We start from the raw sequence: 20,799 nt of genomic DNA, 5'->3' as shown, positions 1-20,799 counted from the left end.
GCAGGAGCTCAGGGCAACAGCTCCTCACTACCTTCTCAAGGGCATTTAGGGATGGGCAATAAATGCTGGCCTAGCCAGCGACACCCACATCCCATGAAAAGAATTTTAAAATTGCATTGCTTGATTAGGTAACATGAATAGTAGTCATTTAATCTCAAAACCTAGGGGAAAATCACGGCTGTGGTCAAGCAAATAAAGTCTTTCCAGTACTTTGCTGCCCTGTTGGCCCTAATAAGACCCTGGTTTTGTATCTTTCAAACATGACAAACTATGTGAACGATCTGGAGTATTTTTTTCACCTTTCACAAAGCAAGTTAAATAAGAACATGGCTAATCTCAGGGCTACTCTGGAAAGAACAAACCAACTTTCTGCCGTCAGTCCAAAAAGATGTTCTGTATTCCAGCAATTGATTGATCAGCCTAACACCATGTTCCTTTGGTTGTACGCAATAGGTAGTGTACAGATCATACACAATCTGCTGGCCCTTGCAAAGCTCAAAACAAAACATCTGCCATGAGATGCAATTCTGCAATTGGGAAGCTCTTGAATAAACCCAAATATGCTCGTAGTTACACTAACCACCAATTTAAAATAATCAATCAATAACGTGGCTCATTTTCACTTGCTAGAAATGACATACATTCATACGTAGGGACCTGTTCTCTGCAAAAAAAAGGAATATGCTCAAGCCATGCAACTTTTCTGAATTATCTGTCACTTTCTCCATGGCAACATCTTGGCAAATCAATCAGTACCCTTTTCTCATGTGGTATAAATTGTTGTGAAGGTTTGAAATTTGGCACTCTTACATTTGTCCTGATAAGTGCAAGACGAAGAGCTTCAGCAACATGCCTCTCCTTTCAGCAATATTCAAACTCTACTACCAAGCGACTGTTTGTCAATATGTTCCTAACTGACAGCATGAAAATCCCTTTTAAACTTGAAAATAGATTTAGCTTAAAAAATATATAAATTAAAAAAATGAATATTACTCACATTCGGCTTGCTGTGTGGTTTTTTGCTAAAGGTTCTCCCTGTTCACTGCAATTAAAAGAAACAATGTGATTACTAGATGTGCTGAGAATGACCATTATTCATAGGCAAGCTGCTTTGTTACAAAATAGATTTGTTAGAGAATAATACCTACATGACTAGCAAAGTTCAGATTTCAGAATATTTAATATCCATGATCACTGGAAGCACAGATTAAAATGTAGACACCCAAATATACTGCTGAAACAAATATCTCAGAAGCAAAAATAGATCAATTTCGGCTAAATTATTTCAAGACACCAGCTTGGAAATAAAGTCCATTATTGATCATCTTCTCTCCTACTCTTTTGTGATGCTGTCCGTAGATTGAAAAATTCAGCTGTATGGGTAAGAAAAAAAAACAACCAAGTGGTCCTCAACTCCTCTAGCATTTAGCAATGCCGCTCCACTTGTGATACTGCACTGGCGTCAAGTTAGGCTGTTGTCAGGGGCAATAGTTCGGCCTGATTGAGTGCAGAACGACTTCTGATACTGATCACGTATCAGGAATTTAGTCTTACAGTTAAATAGAACAAAGCCTGTAATACTTGACCAAAAAAAGCACTTGAAAATGAATAAATGCAACAGATACAAATTGAAAATTCAAAATCATATTTTATTCCCTAGTCAGAAATTCACAAGGGAAATAGACTCTCGTAGGAAAATGAACTCAGTAGTAGTGTTTCAAATATAAAACCAGTGACTGGGACCTGCTAATGCTGCAATTATTTTTGTATAGCAGTACAACTGGATTGCAATGGGAAGTGAAGCCCGGATCATTCTAAAATTCTAAAGTAATAGCACTGCACTACTTTTGGAACACGCGGCTAGAGAATTGTACTGTTTCAGGTACTGAACAGTCCATCCTATTCATTCTTAAGTTCAAAAATGCAAAGCACTTAAATATAATCTGAAAAATCTAAATTACATCAATTTAATTGGCCAACAGGAAAGATTTTAAATTTTTAACTGGGAAAGTGGATCTTTGCCAAGGCATGTGTACATGGTTTATTGGAAATCACATAGCATGTGTCCTTCCATAAAAGGAGATGGAACTAGATTTTATTCTGACAGTAACTAAGAATGGTTCTGCTGACAACAGTACCAAGAATTTTTGACTAATCCCTGGCAGAGGCAAAACCAGTTACAATGGTTTTATCCTTACCACAGCAAGATGAAGATTTTGTTTACGCTGGGAGGTTCAGACCTTGCGTAGGTAAGACTCCAAATTCTATGGCAGTTATTAGCAAAATAGCACAGGCTATTCCAAATGTATAACAATGAACTTGTGATAAATGAAAATTTGGTGACTGTTACTTCCATGTATTTAATCTGAAGATGATGTGCAGCATGAGTACAAGGATGGCTTGGAAGAGGCAATTTACTGAGAAGTAAACTGGGCAGACTTAAGATAAAAATTTAGATCACAATTTGCATTCCTTATTATGCATCCTATTTTCTACCTTTCAAGAAAAATGTCTCCAAACTTCAAAAGCATTATAGGAAGGTTTTTCTGCAGTGACAGCACAACGTTATGCCAGCGTGCTGTAACTAAATAGTATGCTGTGCTCCAATTCCTTTCATACCACAAATTTTTGATCAAGAGAGAATGCAGTTGTAAAGCATTTTTACAATCGAAGGACCCACAAAAATCAGGGCTTTTATATGCAGCTCAAGGCAATGAGTTTAGGCCGAGCCCTGAAAGTAGACTGTCTGGGCATGATACAAAACATTCTATCCAAAGGAGAATGAAACTCAAAGGAGCTTTCTTTCTTTTAATATTGAAATTGGGATAGAGAGAGATAATAGCTTTGTTTCATATGCCCAAGTATATATGTGGTGACTTGACTTATTCTTAAGATTTAAACCATCAGTACAAATTCCTCTGCTTTCTGCGAAAGTCATTTTTGCTTCATTTCATAAACCTTCCTTCCGAGTTGTCTTCATTGAATATAAAGGGAGGGTGGGGTCAAAAAAAAAAGATCCAATCCATTCCCTTTACACTGCCTGTATAATTTGCCCATCGCTGGATTTAATTCATCCAAATCTTCTGTAGCTGGCAAACCAGCAAATAATTCTCCAGAATTAAGTTTCCTCCAGAATTAAGTTTTTTCCAGAAGGCAACCATAAAGCAACCCTCTGAACCTGTACACTTCACAAAAATCTCATTAATGGTCCTGGTACTACAAAGAACTGTCATCAAAATAGCAATTAAGTTAAATCCTTGAGTTACTATGTACTGTAACAATGTTAAAATGTGGATGCCCAGTGTCACACAGCACATTGTGTACTTGGTGAATGAAATTTCCAATTATTCTATTTTCTAATAGAAGTTTGTAACTTTACACTGTTTTAACAACAAAGGTTACATGGTTTATTACAGCATATTAATGAAATAGGTGTTTAAAGGGCTATTTATAGAACATTTGCAAAACATAAATACATATTTGCCTCCTTTGCCTTGTCTGACCTTGTAATATTTCACTTTATCCTAGCTCTCCAATTTGTCCCAGGCCCAGCTGTCCTGTTCTGTCCTAACTTTCTAGTTTGTCACAACTGTATATCAAGTTGTCCCAGATCTCAGCCTTTGCTGAGTGTTATGACAGCCTCTGATCTCCTTCTCCCTTCAATCAATGGTAACAGCATAAAGTGCACATCGTGGTAGTGCCACAGGTTTGTTTAGATAATATTAACAAACAAAAGTTGAAATGGAAGACAGAAAAATTGAACAAAAATAATATATATTTCTAAGCAGTGTACGAGAGTATAGTAAGAAACAAAACAGTGAAGAGGTGAAACTAAAGCTGAAACAGCAAGATGTGACTGAATAGTTAAACCACAGTTCACAATAGAACTTGCATTTATACAGTGCCTTTCACATAAGAAAATGTTCCAGGGTGCTTCCTAGGCATTAGAAAAATAGAAAATGACCATAGCCTGGTCGTAGTGGGATTGAAGGGGGTCTTAAGAGAGAAGTAAAGGGACTGAGGAAACCTAGGAGTAAATTGTATAGTAGACAAAAACAGAATTACCTGGAAAAACTCAGCAGGTCTGGCAGCATCGGCGGAGAAGAAAAGAGTTGACTTTTCGAGTCCTCATGACCCTTCAACAGAACTTGTATAGTAGAGTTGAGGCAACTCACTGCCTAACCATCAATGATGGGACAAAGGGAGGGGGCAGGCACACAATGGTCAGAGGAAGATAAAGTTGTTTGGGGAGCAAGGGGGGAGGGGGAGTTAGGGATGGGTAAGAAGGCTCAAAGCTAACAAAAGGGTGTGGCCATGGTTGAGGAATTGGGGAAACACGTTACCTGAGAATGAACCATTTTGGATAAAACAGAACTCGAAAAAATCATTTTTTTTTGTATAAGCTGACATCATTTTGCATTCTCAGAACTTTACAACTTATGGCAAATCTTGAAACGTTCCAGGTTAAATCTTTCATTTAAGAATAGATGTTATTTATTTTGTTTTTCTGTACTTGGGATATTCCCACAAGCAACTGCAAGCTTCAAGACTTAAACTGGCTGAAACTAAAGATTTTGTTCTCTACCCTTCACTTCTGGCTACACTACATATTTACATGTAGATGAAGCTAAAACGAAAAAGGTCAAATCATTTTCCTTTGCTCTTCTTTATAAAGAGACTTTGCTATTTATCTATGGATCATAAACTTACTTTAAATGTATTATTTAAAAGTTGGGTTGCAATAATCGCCAACGATCAAGAAAAACAATTTAGGGGCAATTAGGAATAAGCAACAAATGCTGGATTTGCCAACGACGTCCACATGCTATAAACAAATTGAAACAAAACACATGTTGGGCTGGCATAACTATTCTAGAATGTTAGCTTGGTAGTTGCAGAACTAGCAGGAATTTCACAATATTGTAGCTCCTTTTGCTACTTCATGTTTCAAAGTGCTTCAGAGCTAGTCAAGTACTTTTTGAAGTTCAGTCACTGTTTGTATTGTTGGGAAATGCAGCAGCCATTGTGCACAGCAAGGTCTCACCAAAAACAATGACCATAAACTGTTTTTACTGGTGTTGGTTGAGGGATAAATGTTAGCCTGGACTCCTACAGAACACGCTGCTCTATTTCAAATAGTGGCATAGAATCTTTTAAGTTTGCCATCTAATGTCTCATCTGAGTGATGGCACTTCCAATAGATAGCACTGTGCTGATACGTCAGCTAAGACTGTGTGCTCAAGTTTCTGGAACGGAGCTAGACTGCACAACGTTTTGACTCAGATGCAAGTGCTATTCACTGAGCAAAGCTGACACCTAAACAAAAGTAAACACTAATAGTATCTCACTAATTTCTGCCACACAGATAAACTTAATTGCCCAGAGGATGCCTGAACTTCATTACAATTTTGTTATATTCTAACGCACTATCTGTACAAATGCAATTTTTCAAAGGTCATATTAATGTGATATCTCACTTAAATATAAATATCTAAGTTCAGCAGAAATTTGCCCAGAGTGCTTCCAGGTAATGATCGACTTAAAACACCCCATCCTCCTCAGCCACCTGTAATTTCTGCATCAACTTCAGTGACTATAAGCAGAGGATTCATTTAGTCCATTCATCACCGGTATTAAGGGCTACTTAATAAATTAATCCCATACAAAATTTTTAACCACAGCAATTATTTGAAATTTCCATTCACCATAGAATGCAGAATACAAGATGACCTTTGAAATCCCAAGAACTCTAAAAAAACGGGGACGCATTTATACAGTATAAAATGTGAGCTGCCAGCGCGGGTGCGAGCGATCACCATTTTGAAAATAAAGTAACGCCAGTAATTCATATTGTGGCATTTTTCATTGGATGAATTAATTAATTCTACGAAGATACCTTTAACAACAAAACATTTCAAAACCACATCCATTCTGTTTGGCATCTGATGCCAAGCGTTATTGTATTCATTGAGTCACTTTGGCTATGGCATCATCATAATGATCTCACTATGGATCAGATGTGGCCCTTTCATTTTCAGAATTATCCCTCCAGAACAAATGATCTTCCTCCCCACCCACTGACTTGGATATTGTGCATTTTTTAAATGATCTGATGACACTTGATGCACTAATAGCACTCCATGATTTGGTAATGAAACCACACAAAACATCAAGCAGGGCAGCGCACATTTTCATGCGGGGTTTTTTCCTCCGTCAACTTACTCCGTTCAGCGTCAACATAATCCTTAAATGGTTTGTTGAAGCATGCATCCAAAGGTTGAACTGCGGATGTTGGACTCCCCCCCACAACCGACTGCAATGTGGGTGTTATTTCTTTGCAAGCACTTCTTAATCTCATTTGCTATAATGGTATTTGAACATGTCCCACACTAATAAGTTGCATTCTTTGTATAGGCTACCAGGATGCCTATACCACACGTTATCGAGCCGTAATATAGGAACACAATAGTAGGCCATTTGGCCCAGAGCCTGCTCCGCCAGTCAAATTAGATCCAGGCTGATCATCTACCTCAACATCACTTTACCATGCTATCCCCATATCCCTTCATGTCATTAGTATCCAGGAATCTATTGATTTCTGTCTTGAACATGCTCAATGATTGAGCTTCCATAGCCATCTGGGGTAGAGAATTCCATAACAACTCTCCATCCTCAACCATCCAACTGTTGTCATGACAATGCACAAAAACTCCTGTAGGGAACTTGATGCTCGGCATGGTTTTATCTTTGAAAATTGCCATAGGCTTTAATTTTGTTCCGTTGGTTATGAAGGCTAGTATCACTGCGAATCTCGTCTTCTCATGTTCTATCGTTTGTTAGGACGGCTTTCAGAACTTTCCACTCCAGTTTGGCTGCTGGACATATTGAACCTCAAGGGTGTGCCAGCCATGTTGCTGATGTGAGTTAATGGGTGTGTATGTTTTTGCAGCTTTTAATAAATTGCTGGAAACTGGTAATTTCGGCATCAAGGTATTTTGGTAATCTGAGCAAGCTTGATCATCTACTGCAAAACTGAACTGTTCCGCTCCATAAAGCGGCTTCACCAACTTGCTATTGGCTTGAAACCTTTGATGGACTTGGTTTAATTTGCACCACTTAATTGCATTTATACACATTGCATTCCTGGTAATGATGTAACCATTCTGACAATTTGAGGGCTCATTCTGATAAATGCTTCTCAAGATTCAGCTAGTGAGTGGCTGGCCACTGTTCTAAAGACACATTTGGTTTGGGAATCTTCTTCAAAACGAATTCCTCCTTTTTCCATTCTCGCACCAGTTTTTCACTAACATCGAATTTCCTTGCTGCAGCAATTATTTGACAAGTTAGAAAATGTTATGATTTTTAATTTGAAAGCAGATTCGTATTTCATTTGTTGTGCTGCAAGACCCATTTCTGTTCATTGCTCCCCATGCCTTGCGCAGTTGGCTTTGTGTGGGCTCATCTTAAACAGCTGTGCACCTTCTTTGCAAGACAGCCTGTATCGTCTGCTTGATACCACGTGTCAACTTACAGCGTAAGGTAAATAAAATATGCATTCCTGGGATGAAAAATTGAGGCCAACTATTAATGCAAACATAGAACTTTGTAGCTGAAAGGTGGATGGGGGGGGGTGGAAGCGCGGTCAACTTACACATCGAGTATATACAAAAGCATGATTTTTGGCAATGAAAAAATTGGGGCATTTTATACACTGAGTTGACTTATACATTGTGATGTACAGCGTTCTCGGTGTACAATTTGTATGCAAGACATGACAATCAAATGAAAGGTGAAAGATGCAAGTGACTCCTTGTTAAAATAATGGACAATTTACAGGCTCAAAAAAATTTTGCGTACTCTGAGGGTAGCAAGCAAAATTCATCTACTCTGCACCAAATATGCTTCTGCCCTAAACCTACTAGAGCATTCAATTGTAGCAGTGAGGATTTTAGGCACCCATTTTCATTCTGGTCCATGCCTGCTTGCAACTGAATTGAAACTGCCCATACAGGACCTTTTTAACTTGAGAAGGCCAGTCCCCAAGAGGTGCAAGGCTTCCACTGCAGAAATGAAATAATACAACCAGCATATCTCGGTGAACTAACAATTCCAGATTTCTATCAGCTGTTTATTCTTGATTTTATACTTCAATTCAGTGAATTAAAACCAGTTTGTACAATGCATCCAATTAGTTTTCAAATATGGACAAAATTCTAATGATTCATGACATCCATTGTAGTTTAATGGATTGAAGGTAGTCTGTACCTCAATGCATTGCATTTTGAAGTTTTCCATTAAATTAAGGAACATAATTAAGAGCAAAATAGGAATTTAATCATTAAAAACTGAATCATAATTAACATGAATAGATTGCAATCCTCGTGATAAGCTTGCAATACAATAGCTCGGATTTTGCAGTCAGTGGTGAAGTGACAGACCTCAAATAAAACTGTCCACAAAGATTTAACAATACCTGTGGCATGAATTTCACACTGATTCAAGGAGATCTCCAGGTTTGCAGCACTGATGGCATTAAGCAAGCTAAGCACGCTGAAGTCTTTTCACAGACAGCAAACCAGAGGTCAAATGCATTAAGCATCCTTCACCTTTTAGGAATTTGACAAATCGAGATAAAGATTGCAACACACAATTTAAACTTTAAAATAATTGTTATATTAAACTATAGAATCATAACTGAAAAAAATTGATGCCACACAAATATAAAATTAGTTAACAGGGCCAGAGGCTCTTCAGCAGTAATTATGACTTAGGACACAATTAAAAATCCAGTTATACCTCATTAACAAGGCATAACTTCTTCAGGGCTCTGTTAACAATATTACATTCCGTTTTGCAAAGTTCTTGTCAATTCAGTGATTTCTAAAGATTGGTCATCTGCGAGAACTTTAACAGCACAGCTAGAGGAGCAAGGAATCACCGATAGCTATTTCTGGATTCATGTTTACCTGCCTGTGTGGACAACAGGGGTTACTGTCAGTTCCACAGTTGTAGTGATGGTGAACATTTACAGTTCTGCCACGATTACAACCACAATATCCAGACCAACACTAACCATTTACCAATTTCCAAAGTTACAAGAACTCTCAAACCTTTGCAAAACGAGTTAAGAATGGGAATTTATGGTTTGGATGCTGCTGATTACCACGTACCGCCCTCTCTTAGCTGATGAGTCAGTGCTCCTCCATGTTGAACATCACTTGGAGGAAGGCACTGAGGGTGGCAAGGGCACAGAATGTTCTCTGGGTGAGGGACATCCCGTGAATGAATATATTTTAAAAAATATTTCTTGAACTGAACTGTCAGTTTCCCATCTGACATATCTGATTGTAAATGGAGTACAAGACATTCTATGATGCCACTCCTGTTGTGCCAAAGTCTCCCATCTAAACAAAAAGGTGAATTTAGCAATTTGCAGCTGCAGTTTCTACATATTTACACCCCTGTTAGTCAATGGACTTTTTCCCAACATGAGGGAATGTTCATTCAGGCCAAAGCTAAAATTGCACCAATGACACAGCAACCAAACTTAGGTCTCGCATGGCTAGACCCAAATGGCACACCCAACAGCAGTTAACCTTTAGTATCTGCAAACTTTTGCCTTCGGAGATAGGAAATGAATTATGAATTTGTATCACAATTTGTCCCCTGCAGCATGAGGAGCAGGAGAGCTGGTAAGAGCGGAAGAATTGTGGAAAAAAAATCAGGTGAGAACCATGAGAAATACAGGTGGCTTTTGCAGTACACCTCAGTTATTAGGAAAGTCTTAGACTCAGAGGTGCCTGTACATAAAAAGGGAAAAAAACTGAATCACCCTTAAGATGCGAAAGACCTCCATGAAACTAAAAGCTTAGTGCGTCAATAAAATGCAACAAGCAATTTGTGCACAGCAGTCTGACAAATAGCATCGAGATAAATGACCAGTGAATCCATTTCTCTTGTATATTAAAGAATAAATATTGGCCAGAGCACTGCACTGGGAGAAAACTGTTTTTCTTTGAACAGTATTGCCAAGGGATTGTATTCAGCCACCTGAGCAGACAAAACCTTGATTTAATCTCTCATTCCAAAATCATCCCCGTTAAGTGTCAGCCCATTCTATATTCTGGAATCGGGCTTGAAATCACAACTTACTTACTCAGAAGGCGAGTATGCTACCAGTGAGTCAAGCTCTATTAAACAAGAGACTTACTGTAAAAGCCGGTTGGAAATGGTATTTCTCCTATTCCTGTCTCTTCTGTAGCCTTCAGTTCAGCCATCGTCTATCCCAAAATTGCCAACTTTTTTGTTCTATTGCTCTTGCTCCCATAAATTGAGAAACCCAAACTCTTTTTACTGCTTCTAATGGGAGTGACTGGTAGTGCTGGCTGACTACGTCTTGGTTGCCTGCAACAGGTTTTCCGATCTGCTGCTGGCTACTACAATCTTTACTTCATCTTCTGCTCTCTGTCTGTTCTCTTCCTCATTGGGTACTTTAAATTTAAGTGCTGTTTTCCAAACTTGAATATTTTTTGGTAAAACTAAAAATGCTGTTCACACTTTAACATATAAATATGCAATTACTGTGTCATGCACTGCATAATCTACATTTGTTAGCGGCAGAATTTGATTCGAGTCTACCAGATAATTGGGTTTTGAAGCATCACAAAATACTAGGAATCCAGTTTATTTTATAACACTCTGGGCAGGCATGGGGCGGGGGCAACAATGCAGAAATATACAAGGGCATAAGAGAGATTTTACCAGTAGCAGTCAAACCATCAACAATTCCATTAAGGATACAGATTAAATTCCTTTTGGTTTTCCCTATCTTTATTGCCTTTTAGCTAATAAACACCGAGCTATTTGGGAATATATACGGAGCCAAAAATTGTAAACTCAAGATAAAAGCAAAATACTGCGGGTGCTGGAAATCCGAAACAAAAACAGAAAATGCTGGAAAAACTCAGCTGGTCTAGCAGCATCTGTGGAGAGAGAAACAGTTCTGAAGCAGGGCCATACGGACTCAAAACGTTAACTCTGTTTCTCTCCATAATTGTAAACTCAAGTTTCCTTATCTAATGCAAGATGCACGAAGTACCCAAGATTAATGACTCGCTATTTGTTAACTTGTGCTCTGTTTCAAATTGTAGATCTGCCCTTACTTGAAGCAAGGTGCGCTGGGGCTTCTTGTACTGAGGTTCTCTGCCTAATAACTGTGGATCAGCTATCAGTGTGCCAGCAGCAATACGGGAGTTGCTCAAAAGCAGCAACTGCAACTGAAACAAAAGAGAAAATGTGGGAAGACTCAGTACGTCAGGCATGCATCTGTGGAAAAAACACACCAGTTAATGTTGCAACTTTTACAAACCCATAATATTTACACCTAGCACTGGGAAAGATTGCTTTATAGCCAAAGCATATTTAAATTCAACAAGCACAACTATGCTGTTTCAGGGCACGGCTGTTTCATTGAGTTACCTCTTAATGTAAAGTTATTGCTGTTGCCCCCTTCAGATTGCCTCAATATCCCTGATAAGGGATTGGGGACCGGAGGCTAGGCAACCCTCTGGCTCACTGTCTGGTTAGTAGTGGCTTGCTTAGCGATTATTCCCAATTGTGCATGTTCCATTTTTGCAACCACTAAGTTTCTCTTACCCACAACATCCATCCTCATCAAGATAAACCAAATTATGTTGCAGCACATGAAGAGCCCTTATTCTCTAGTTCGTTGCAAGGCATTGAAAGCTGCAGAGCTACAATTCAAAAGACTTGGATTTAAAACACAAGCAAAATTCAGCTGGTGTATGAATGCTAACAGAACTCTAATTTTGTAAGTTACTAACAGGTCTCCTATGGTGAGGCTCCCGTGTAGCATGGAACATTGATATTTAAACTGCTAACCAAGCTTGTGTGTTTAAAGCCATTGCTGCAACTTGGATTTAGCCATTTATAAGGAACGGAAACGAAAAGTGATGTCAGGCGGAAGTTGTAGCTGCCTGTAAATTTCAGAATCAAGATGGCGCATTAGTTCAATTTAGAAACGGAATATTGTCTGTCTACCTTCTTGTAATGCAGTATCGGACTGACTCAGCAATGTCATGAGAAATTTACTGAAGTATAATCTAGTAACTCTAACACACATAACCACAAACAACTGCAAAAATCCTGGGTAATTGGCATTAAAATGACATTTGACCTGAAAGAGCAATGCATTTATCGTTTCACCCCGTTTGCCCAGCTACAAGTGACAATTTTATTGAGGTGCTGCTGTGTCTCATAAATCAATTCATTTCCCACCCACCCCTACAATAACTAACAAGCCAGGAATTTCTTCAAAACTTATGTGTCAGATTACCAGCATGATACAGATGTTCAGTAAAAGACTGAGGAAATTCTCCTTTGCACAATGTTTGCTGTCATTTTACACTAGAGTTTTTGAATGTTTGTGCCAATAAAGGTGAACCTCTGCCAATCCCCTCTCTCCATCATTAGCTCTATCCCCAAAAGTCCAGACAACTCAACTTTCCTGTATTTACACCAATTCTGTAAATGGCTATAAATTTACACCCAAAATTTTAGGCACACTAGAAACCAAACTTCTGGTGATTGCTTTTTTCTGCACCAAAACCAGCTCAGCACATTGTGTATCAGAATACATTTTATGGCATCAGGATGCATGACTTTAAAAACTGAATAGCATTTTTTTTAAAAATTGTGCCTAATGTGCACAAATAGTTTGATGCTCAAACCATAAAAGAATTATGTTGCGGGTTCTGCGCTCTCTTCCGACTTATGCTGAGTTTCATTTGTTTAATGATTCTAAAGATCAGATAATTTCAACCAAATTGTCATTGGCAAAACTGGCATAAAAAAGGCATAGATTACAGCACAATTTCCATGTGAGTGGGACTGAGAAAATCCTGGGCAACAATGCATGGATGTTTCTCCCCCACTGATAAAACATTTGTTAGTGACCATTAACTAGCATAAGAAAAACTCTCCAAACTAGACTTTTTCCTCAGTAACCACAAGAGTTTGAGAAAATAAACTGGCAACATTCTAAGACAGATAGCCTCTGATCAACCTTCTTTTTCCAGGCTGCTTTCTCTTGCATGTGCTTCAGTTCATTCGTTGCTTTGTACAATAATGCCCCTATTGTCAAATATTGCTTTATGCCACATAATACAAAGCAGCCCATTTGGTCAACACCCCATCCACCACCTTAAACATTCACTCCTTCCCCTATCTGTGCACATCTACAAGATGCACTGCAGCAACTCGTCAAAGTTTCTTCAATAGCACCTTCCAAGCCTGTGACCTCTACAACTGAAGGAAAAGGGCAGCAGGTGCATGGGATGACCACCACCATCTGCAAGTTTCCCTCCAAGCCACATGCCATCCTGATTTGGAACTATAATCACCATTCCCTTCATTGTAGCTGGGTCAAAAAAAGTTGTAACTCCTTTCCTAACAGCACTGTGGGTGTACCCATACCACAAGGACTTTGGCAGTTCAAGAAAGTGGCTCACCATCACTTTCTCAAACGAATAAAAAAAAAAAAATGCAAAATTGAGTTATGATAGTACTTTCAGGGTTGATTTACGGAAGCGGAAATGAGTTACACTAGTTCAACACAAGCAGCCCAATAGAAATAATTCCTTTGACAAATATTGTACTAGAAAATCTGGGAGAGAATTGAATAGTATGTGGAGAAAAATTTGATATGTGGCATAAAAGCAATATTGTTGGAAATATTTCCTAGTCAATGAAACCAACTGGATAGACTACACTGGGATTTTCTGATCATTTACATTTTCACGTTCCTACCAAAGACCAGCATTTTGATAGCCCACTCAGGCTAAATTCAAAGGCTGCTCAGAAACAATTTCATAGAATTGTTATGGTGCAGAAGGAGGCCTTACTCGGGACATTTCAATACTGCAGTCATGGTCTGTGAAAATGATACGACACAAGTTTGGTTATCACATATCTCTCTGTTAGAAGCTCATGGTATCAACTCAGCAATAAGACGGAGTTTAAATAGAGGATAACAGCAACCAAACCAAGATCCCCATTGAAAAAACCCACAAAAGGTATTTTATGTGGAGCGACTGGTTATAGGCTGCAATTTCCACTTTGCTTTTCTCTTTGTCACTTTTCTCAGCTTCGTTCCTGAGAGCATCAACTTCTTGGTACAGTCTTAAGGACACCTTTGAACAGCTCAACCAAGTGGCTATTGAAATTGAACCTATCTAATCTTAACCTGACAATTGTGTTCAGTCGAGTTTTACAGATAATGGTCAGGCTGAGCTGATTTTCATTTTCCTAACCCATTGATTCTGAGGTGAACTGTAGGATCCCAGCCAATTCCTCAGAACAGACTCACCTAACTCAACACAGATTTGGGTTCGGATACAGAGCCTTTTTGGTCTATATAGCTCAGCTATACATGGGGTAAATTTATAGTCATCAGGGAACTTCCAATCTAGAAATCTGGAGAAAAACTATTAAGAGTAGTTAACAAATGTGCAAGTCCCAAAAGAGTTCATTTGCACTGGTTCATTTCAGGTACATCATTCCAGAATCCTTTAAAGTAATGTCCCTAGTGTAAGGAGATATGGAAGAAGTTTAAAGTCTAGGGGGTATAGTTTCCACTTTGGATGCAATCTGGAAAATACACTTGAAATTGCACAGGTCACAATCACAGTTCAAATTTCTGCTAAAATGTGTCCTCATAATCACAAGCACAAAATCTACCAGAACGCAGACAATCAGGCAGAGTATTAGAACCGATTTTGTTCCTTTCCCCCATACTGAATAGTATTCCTTGATATGTTTAAAGGTGGTAGCCTGATGCAGTTTTATTAATATTGCTGAAAATGGATTTATCATTAAAAGACATTTTAAGTGAGTTCAGACTTTCACTTGCAAGTAATCGGACTTTAAATGATTCATAGTTTTATAAATTAATTGGTGTCCACTAGTCAGTTCCTTAGTAAATTAAATATTCTTTTAAAACCTGCCTACTGGTGCCTGCATACCTAAATAACTGAATGCAATTTGAAGAGCCTCCCAGAATCAGTGCAAGGAGCAAAATCAGTCAATTTTGACCTGGGGAGGTGATTGGATTTACGTGCAGAGCCTGATTTAGAAATACTGAATCTTCAATGAGCAGAAAAGATGGCAGAAAGCACGAGCACCAGTGTGTTTTGGATGTAGCATACGTTTTAAATTCCACAAACTTTTGTGCTCGTTCATCCAGATTCCAGCACAAACTAGTGAATTTCTACCCTTGAAATGCAGACTCCAGCTTAGAAGCCGTATGCTCCCACACTAAGGGTGTAAAGCGGATTGTTTCAGTTGCACAAGCAGCATTCGTGATTAAGAATGTGCCCAGTGCTGTTGGCATTTTTAATGTTCCTAGAATGGGATTTTAGTGAGATTGAAGTCAGCTGCATATTAGAGTTCATTCTAAATTAACAATGATCAAATAGTAAATTACTTTTAACTTTGAGGTTCTCTAATTCTGAGCTTTTATTTACCAAAAGTTGTTACCTCTATTTTGATTAAGCCTTCTTCACAGATGCTATTCATCTATGCATGACAATCAACTCAAATTTAACAAAATGAATCAAACCTGCCTGACCAAAATGCTAAGCCCTGGCAGAATGCTGTCCTATAAATAATTTTAAAAGCTGCAGTTACATTTGAAATTTTACCACAGAACATTCAATTCAATACATTCTTCACTGCAAAAAAAAGTCAAACAAAAAGCTACCGTATTAAAGTAGTCAAAAAAATTTGGAGCCATGAGTAGAATGCTGTTTTTAGTGTATGACCAGCGCATTACCTGAATATTTATTTCAATATTACTTGAAATGTTAAGTCACAAGACAATGTAATTCCCACTGAGGTTTTATTCCCCTACTCTCTACCCCCATTTTCTTCTCTTCAGTACTTTATATAAATTGCTTAGGTGTGAGCCACAGAAATGACTTCGAGTGTACAGGGGTCATTATTAGAATCCAATTTTGTATCTATGTGCACTTTCTGGAGGGGTCAATGGATAGGAATCAGGAACAGGAAGTTTCCACTTCATGACCAGCAGTGGTCCCCTACCACTGAGTAGCAGAAACAGCTTACAACTTAGGACATTCCTGGTCTGTTGGGTGCTAAGCCAAGGAGGAGATAAACTTACATAACTTCACCATCTGGATAGCCGATCTGAGGTATTCTGGTCTTGTCTGTGCAATGTATGTGATCAGAACTCACTAGTCCAACTAAATGTGGCAACTCTACTGTGTTTACGACCTAAATACAGAATAATTCATAGCAAAGTTATTTTCAATGCAAGCAGAATAATCATTATAGCCAATTCTGCAATAAATTTACTCTCTTGCAATAAATTAGGTAGAAAATACCCCTTGATCCATCACTGCTTCCAGAAAAAGAAATTATTCAATATCTAGGGTAAAACCCCTATTTATGATTATATTTTTCTACATGGTGCACCAAGTCCAAATTTGAAATGACAAAACTCCAGAAGCAATTTGTGGAAATAATTACTTCATTGTTGGTATACGACACCTGCAAAACAGAGGATTTCTCACCACCAAGCAAGTGATGGTAGTTTCAGTGATGCAGGTCAATACTCACATATGATCATTAAAATCAACCAACATACCACTGCTCTCATCAATCAACCTTTATTAAAATTATTGATTTACTACATCCTGAAGCTATCTGGGGCAATCCGATATTTAGGATGACATTTAGATACCTGCAGCCTTTTACAGCAACACAATCACACTCCTTTACAAGACTGGGAACTACATTTGATGCTCCTGGAGAGTGTGTACTGTACAGGACCTAAAGTGCCAGGTTTAAACAGGTGGAAATGACTGGATAACATGAATGACATATCATTTGTATTTTACACTACTGCAATCACTGTCTAATCAAATCATGATTTCAAAAAAAGAAACTAATTTACAAAATACAAGCCTCCCAATACATATTACAAGTGGTGGTTCTATGTAACACACTCAAAACTGGGGAACTTTTCATCAACGTTTTCAGCTGAAATCGTTGAAAAGTGCAGCACAGGAGGCCATTCAGCCCATCGTGTCTGCGCCAGCTCTTTCAAAGAGAAATCCAGTTAATGCTATCACACACCCCCTCCCACTCTTTCCTTATAATTTTTTACTCCAAGTATTTATCCAATTCTCTTTTGAGCAATAATTTTAATCTCTATCCAGTACACTATCATGGAGTGTTTCCCAAATTCTAACCAGTCTTATGGAAAGTTTTTCCTCATGTTGCCTCTGGTTCTTTTGCCAAGTTAAATCTTACCCAATTATTGATCATTCAGCCACTGGAAAGTTTTTATTTATTCCATTTAAACCGTCCATAAATTTTAATCACCATCAATCCATTCATGCTTTTTAGCTCCAAGGAGAACAACCCTAGTTTTGCTGTAATCCTTCATCCCTGGAGCCATTCGAGTAAATCTCTCTGTACTTTCTACAAAGCCTCACACCCTTCTTAAACTGTGATGTCCAGGTTTGGGAACAATAGTCACAGTGGGGTCAAACTTCTTTAATATAGGTTTAGCAAAACTTCTTGACTTTTGTACTCTTTACCTTCATTTATAAAGCCCATCAAAAGCTAGTTTCAGTACATTATGATACACTTGACACCCTACAGCTTTGTCAATTACACACAACTTGGTCGTTCATGTTATGCAACCAGCTCCGCTTCTTTGAAGCTAGCCCTATGTGACATCCAGACAGCAACATCCAAAAGACTTAAACAACATGTACCACAAAATATCCCATACACAAATAAGAATACCTTGAACTAACAGTGACATATTCTATTGGTGCATGGCTCCTAATTTCACCTCCAAGTTTAAAAATGTCAAAACCTTCCAGTAAATTTGCACCAATTCACCTGTAATAATATACTATTTCTATTCACACAATTTGGCTTTTTAATTGAAAAATTACAATTTGCATTGAATGATGAATATTTTCTCATTTTAAATTGAAATTAAAATTAAACACATTTACAAAAGCCCAGCATGGAGCATACAATAGAAAAGCAATGTACTGCAGATGCTGGAAATCTAATATATAAACTGAAAACGTTGGAAATACTCAGATCAGGCAGCATCCGTGGTGAGAGAAACAGAGCTAACGTTTCAGATCCACTATCTGCACTAGCTCTGATGAAGGGTCACTGGCTTGTTTCTCTCTGTACAGATGCTGCCACACATGCTAAGCATTTCCAACAATTTCTGTTTCTACTGGAGCAAAATTACCCCATTTGCCAGCCCTCCGAACAGCAATCAGACTTCTTGGGAGTCTCCTGTGACCCTTCAGCAAGAAACACAGCAGGAGCTGAGCAAGTTCTGGTCCAGGAAAGTATCATATTTTCTTTATAAAAAAAGTTTAGGTATACAGAAAACATAAATAAAACAACTTACTGACCATAAAAAAAGTTAATGTCAAAGCAACAAATTACTATTTTTAAAAAATATCAATTAAATTTTAAAAATTACCATTTAAATAGTGCCAAGCAGCGGGGCTAACTAACAGAGCCCTTTTTTTTTGCCTGTTTGCTTAAGAAGCACAGCTAGACTAGGCCCCAAGTCCTGGTCACCAGGGAAGGGGGAGGAGACCAGGGGCCGAGCTTAAGGAGTTGGGTTTAACTAGCACCGACCTTGCGTTCGCCTCTGGTGGCGCACACTCCGAGCTGGCCTCGGCGGAATTCATACGAAAGTGGAGGTGGTCGCCTTTCAGCCTGGGTTTCCCTCCTCTCCAGGCCCGGTGTGTGGATGGGTGTTTTTTTTTGGGGGGGGGGGAGGGAGGGTGTTGTCTGTCTGTGTGTGTGTGTGTGTGTGTCCCCGCACCGAGCAGCTTCTGTCTCTGTGTGTGTGTGTGTGTGTGTATATATATATATATGTATGTCCGGCTCACTCACTCCCCCCCCCGGGGAGCTTTTGGAGATTTTAATGTCGCTCCGGAGGAGTTCGGGGGGGCAACGGCTCTGAAAGGCGGCGAGACGCGCTTCCTCGGTGGCCCTTGTCTAATACTCCAGCTGGCCCGGGCCTCGCTCCTGTCGCTGCTGCAGCCGCTGCTGCTCCTGGCCTCCCCGCTCCGCCATCTTGATGTGAGGGCGACTCTCCGCTGGCGTTTCCCAGCCTGCACCGCGCGGCGCATGGCAAGTGTCAGCCTCCCCCACACCACACCACCACCCCCCTCTTAAAGGGACAGCGCCCACCCCAGGCTCAGCTCCCACAGCAAGAGCTCAGCCTGGCCAAAGTCCTTGTGCAACTTCCAACTTTGCACGTACACACCCTGAAAGCAAACAACACACGAATTCAGCAATTGCCTTCATTCGATTTTCAAGTTTCTGTTTTGAATGTTTCACGTCTTAACATTAAAACATGAACTTTCAAAAAAAACAAACCCATTTGAAAATCGAATGAAGAAAAGAGAAACCATTTGAACTGTGACTGAAATCAATCATGGGACAAATGCTTTCAGCGATTTGGGAAATCACACAGAATTGATAGAGCACAGAAGGAGGCCATTTGTCCCATCGTGTCTGCACCGGATCCCTGATTGATCAATTCATCTCAGATTGCACCATGTTACGCAAAGAGATGGCAGTTATGACAAAGGCAAGAACTTTGAACACTTAAAGATTCAAGAATTGTGCTTTCATATGCTGTTTACAGTTTTCTTCATTCCGCATGGATCACCACCTTGATATGGTGGAGATGCTTTTGCGCTCTGATGATCTCTTGAGTAATGCTGTTGGGAGCTCCTTGCTCCTGGTAGGCCACCCGTGGCATCAAGTTTAGGGGCAGGTGTGAGAATGTGCACAACAGTAGACAGGCAAGGCTGAAGACTGTGCATCTCACCGGCTGTGAAGACGGAAGAAGGCTGCAGCGGCAAGGTGCTCCTGGTCATTATGGTTCAACATGGCACTGAAATCTGACCACCGAGCCATCAAGATCATGTGGACAATGACAGTCCCCCAATGCCTCCACGTTAAACAATGTCATGTGCGGGCTTCTACCAGGGTCCTTTTGCCAAGTCTTGTGGCGATGGACAATTGGCGATGAGGACAGGTCTGTGAACCTGGGAGTCCCTAGTCAAGCATTTTCACACAGGCGACAGATGCAAGAAGATCATTGGATATTTGTGATAGGACAGAAGTGTGTTTTGGCAGCAGCATCTGTGACTGAGCTGTCCTCTTCAGGATACCATCTGCTCAACCCAAATGGGGACGGGGCTAGAAAAGGAGCCTTAAAAAGAAGCTGTCCCACTTTCTTCTGGCTGGGGAACCACACCCTAATGGATCAACATCTTTGTGGTCAAAGAAAGTAACCTTTAAATTTTGCCTTTTGGAACATTAGAGCACTCAAGGGTGACATCCAAAAAGAAAAACTGCAGTCAATTCACGTGAGCTATCAAAACTCCAAATTGACATTGTTGGCCTCAGAGAAGTCCATCCAAGACAAAGCAACCCAATTGATTGGCAATCCTTCCACCACTTTAAACATTCACTCCCTCCAGAACTGCTGCTCTGTGGCTGCAGTGTGTATCATCTACCATGTGCATGTCAGCAATGCACCAAGCTTCCTTCCATAGCTTCTTCCAAACCCACAACCTGTACCTCCAAAAAGAACAACGGCAACAGATGCATGGGAACACCACCACCTGCATGTTCTCCTCCAAGTCACACACCATTCTGACTTGGAACTATATTGCCATTCCTTCATTG

The 20,799-nt window shown here is 39.5% G+C and overlaps 1 protein-coding gene across 4 annotated transcripts in view; it reads right to left on the bottom strand.

Moving 5' to 3' along the window:
• ube3a (ubiquitin protein ligase E3A) overlaps nucleotides 1–19,213 on the bottom strand; it is a 61,099-nt gene extending 41,886 nt beyond the window's left edge. Inside the window, exons 1-4 of one of the 4 annotated variants that reach the window (XM_041198922.1) lie at nucleotides 18,727–18,872; nucleotides 16,202–16,314; nucleotides 11,166–11,328; nucleotides 998–1,042 (exon numbers count right to left, since the gene is read on the bottom strand). In XM_041198922.1, the coding sequence (XP_041054856.1) occupies nucleotides 998–999 (2 nt within the window). In that variant the 5' untranslated portion in view covers nucleotides 1,000–1,042; nucleotides 11,166–11,328; nucleotides 16,202–16,314; nucleotides 18,727–18,872. Of the gene's footprint in view, nucleotides 1–997; nucleotides 1,043–11,165; nucleotides 11,329–16,201; nucleotides 16,315–18,726 lie in introns of all 4 variants that reach the window. The other 3 variants (XM_041198920.1, XM_041198921.1, XM_041198919.1) reach the window with 3 other exon arrangements.
• Between the last annotated feature and the right edge of the window lie 1,586 nt (nucleotides 19,214–20,799).

This window comes from Carcharodon carcharias, chromosome 11 (assembly GCF_017639515.1).
Source record: "Carcharodon carcharias isolate sCarCar2 chromosome 11, sCarCar2.pri, whole genome shotgun sequence".
Classification (NCBI taxonomy): domain Eukaryota; kingdom Metazoa; phylum Chordata; class Chondrichthyes; order Lamniformes; family Lamnidae; genus Carcharodon; species Carcharodon carcharias.
The sequence above is the reverse complement of the archived record's forward strand: the minus strand, read 5'-3'. Positions and strand labels throughout refer to the sequence as shown.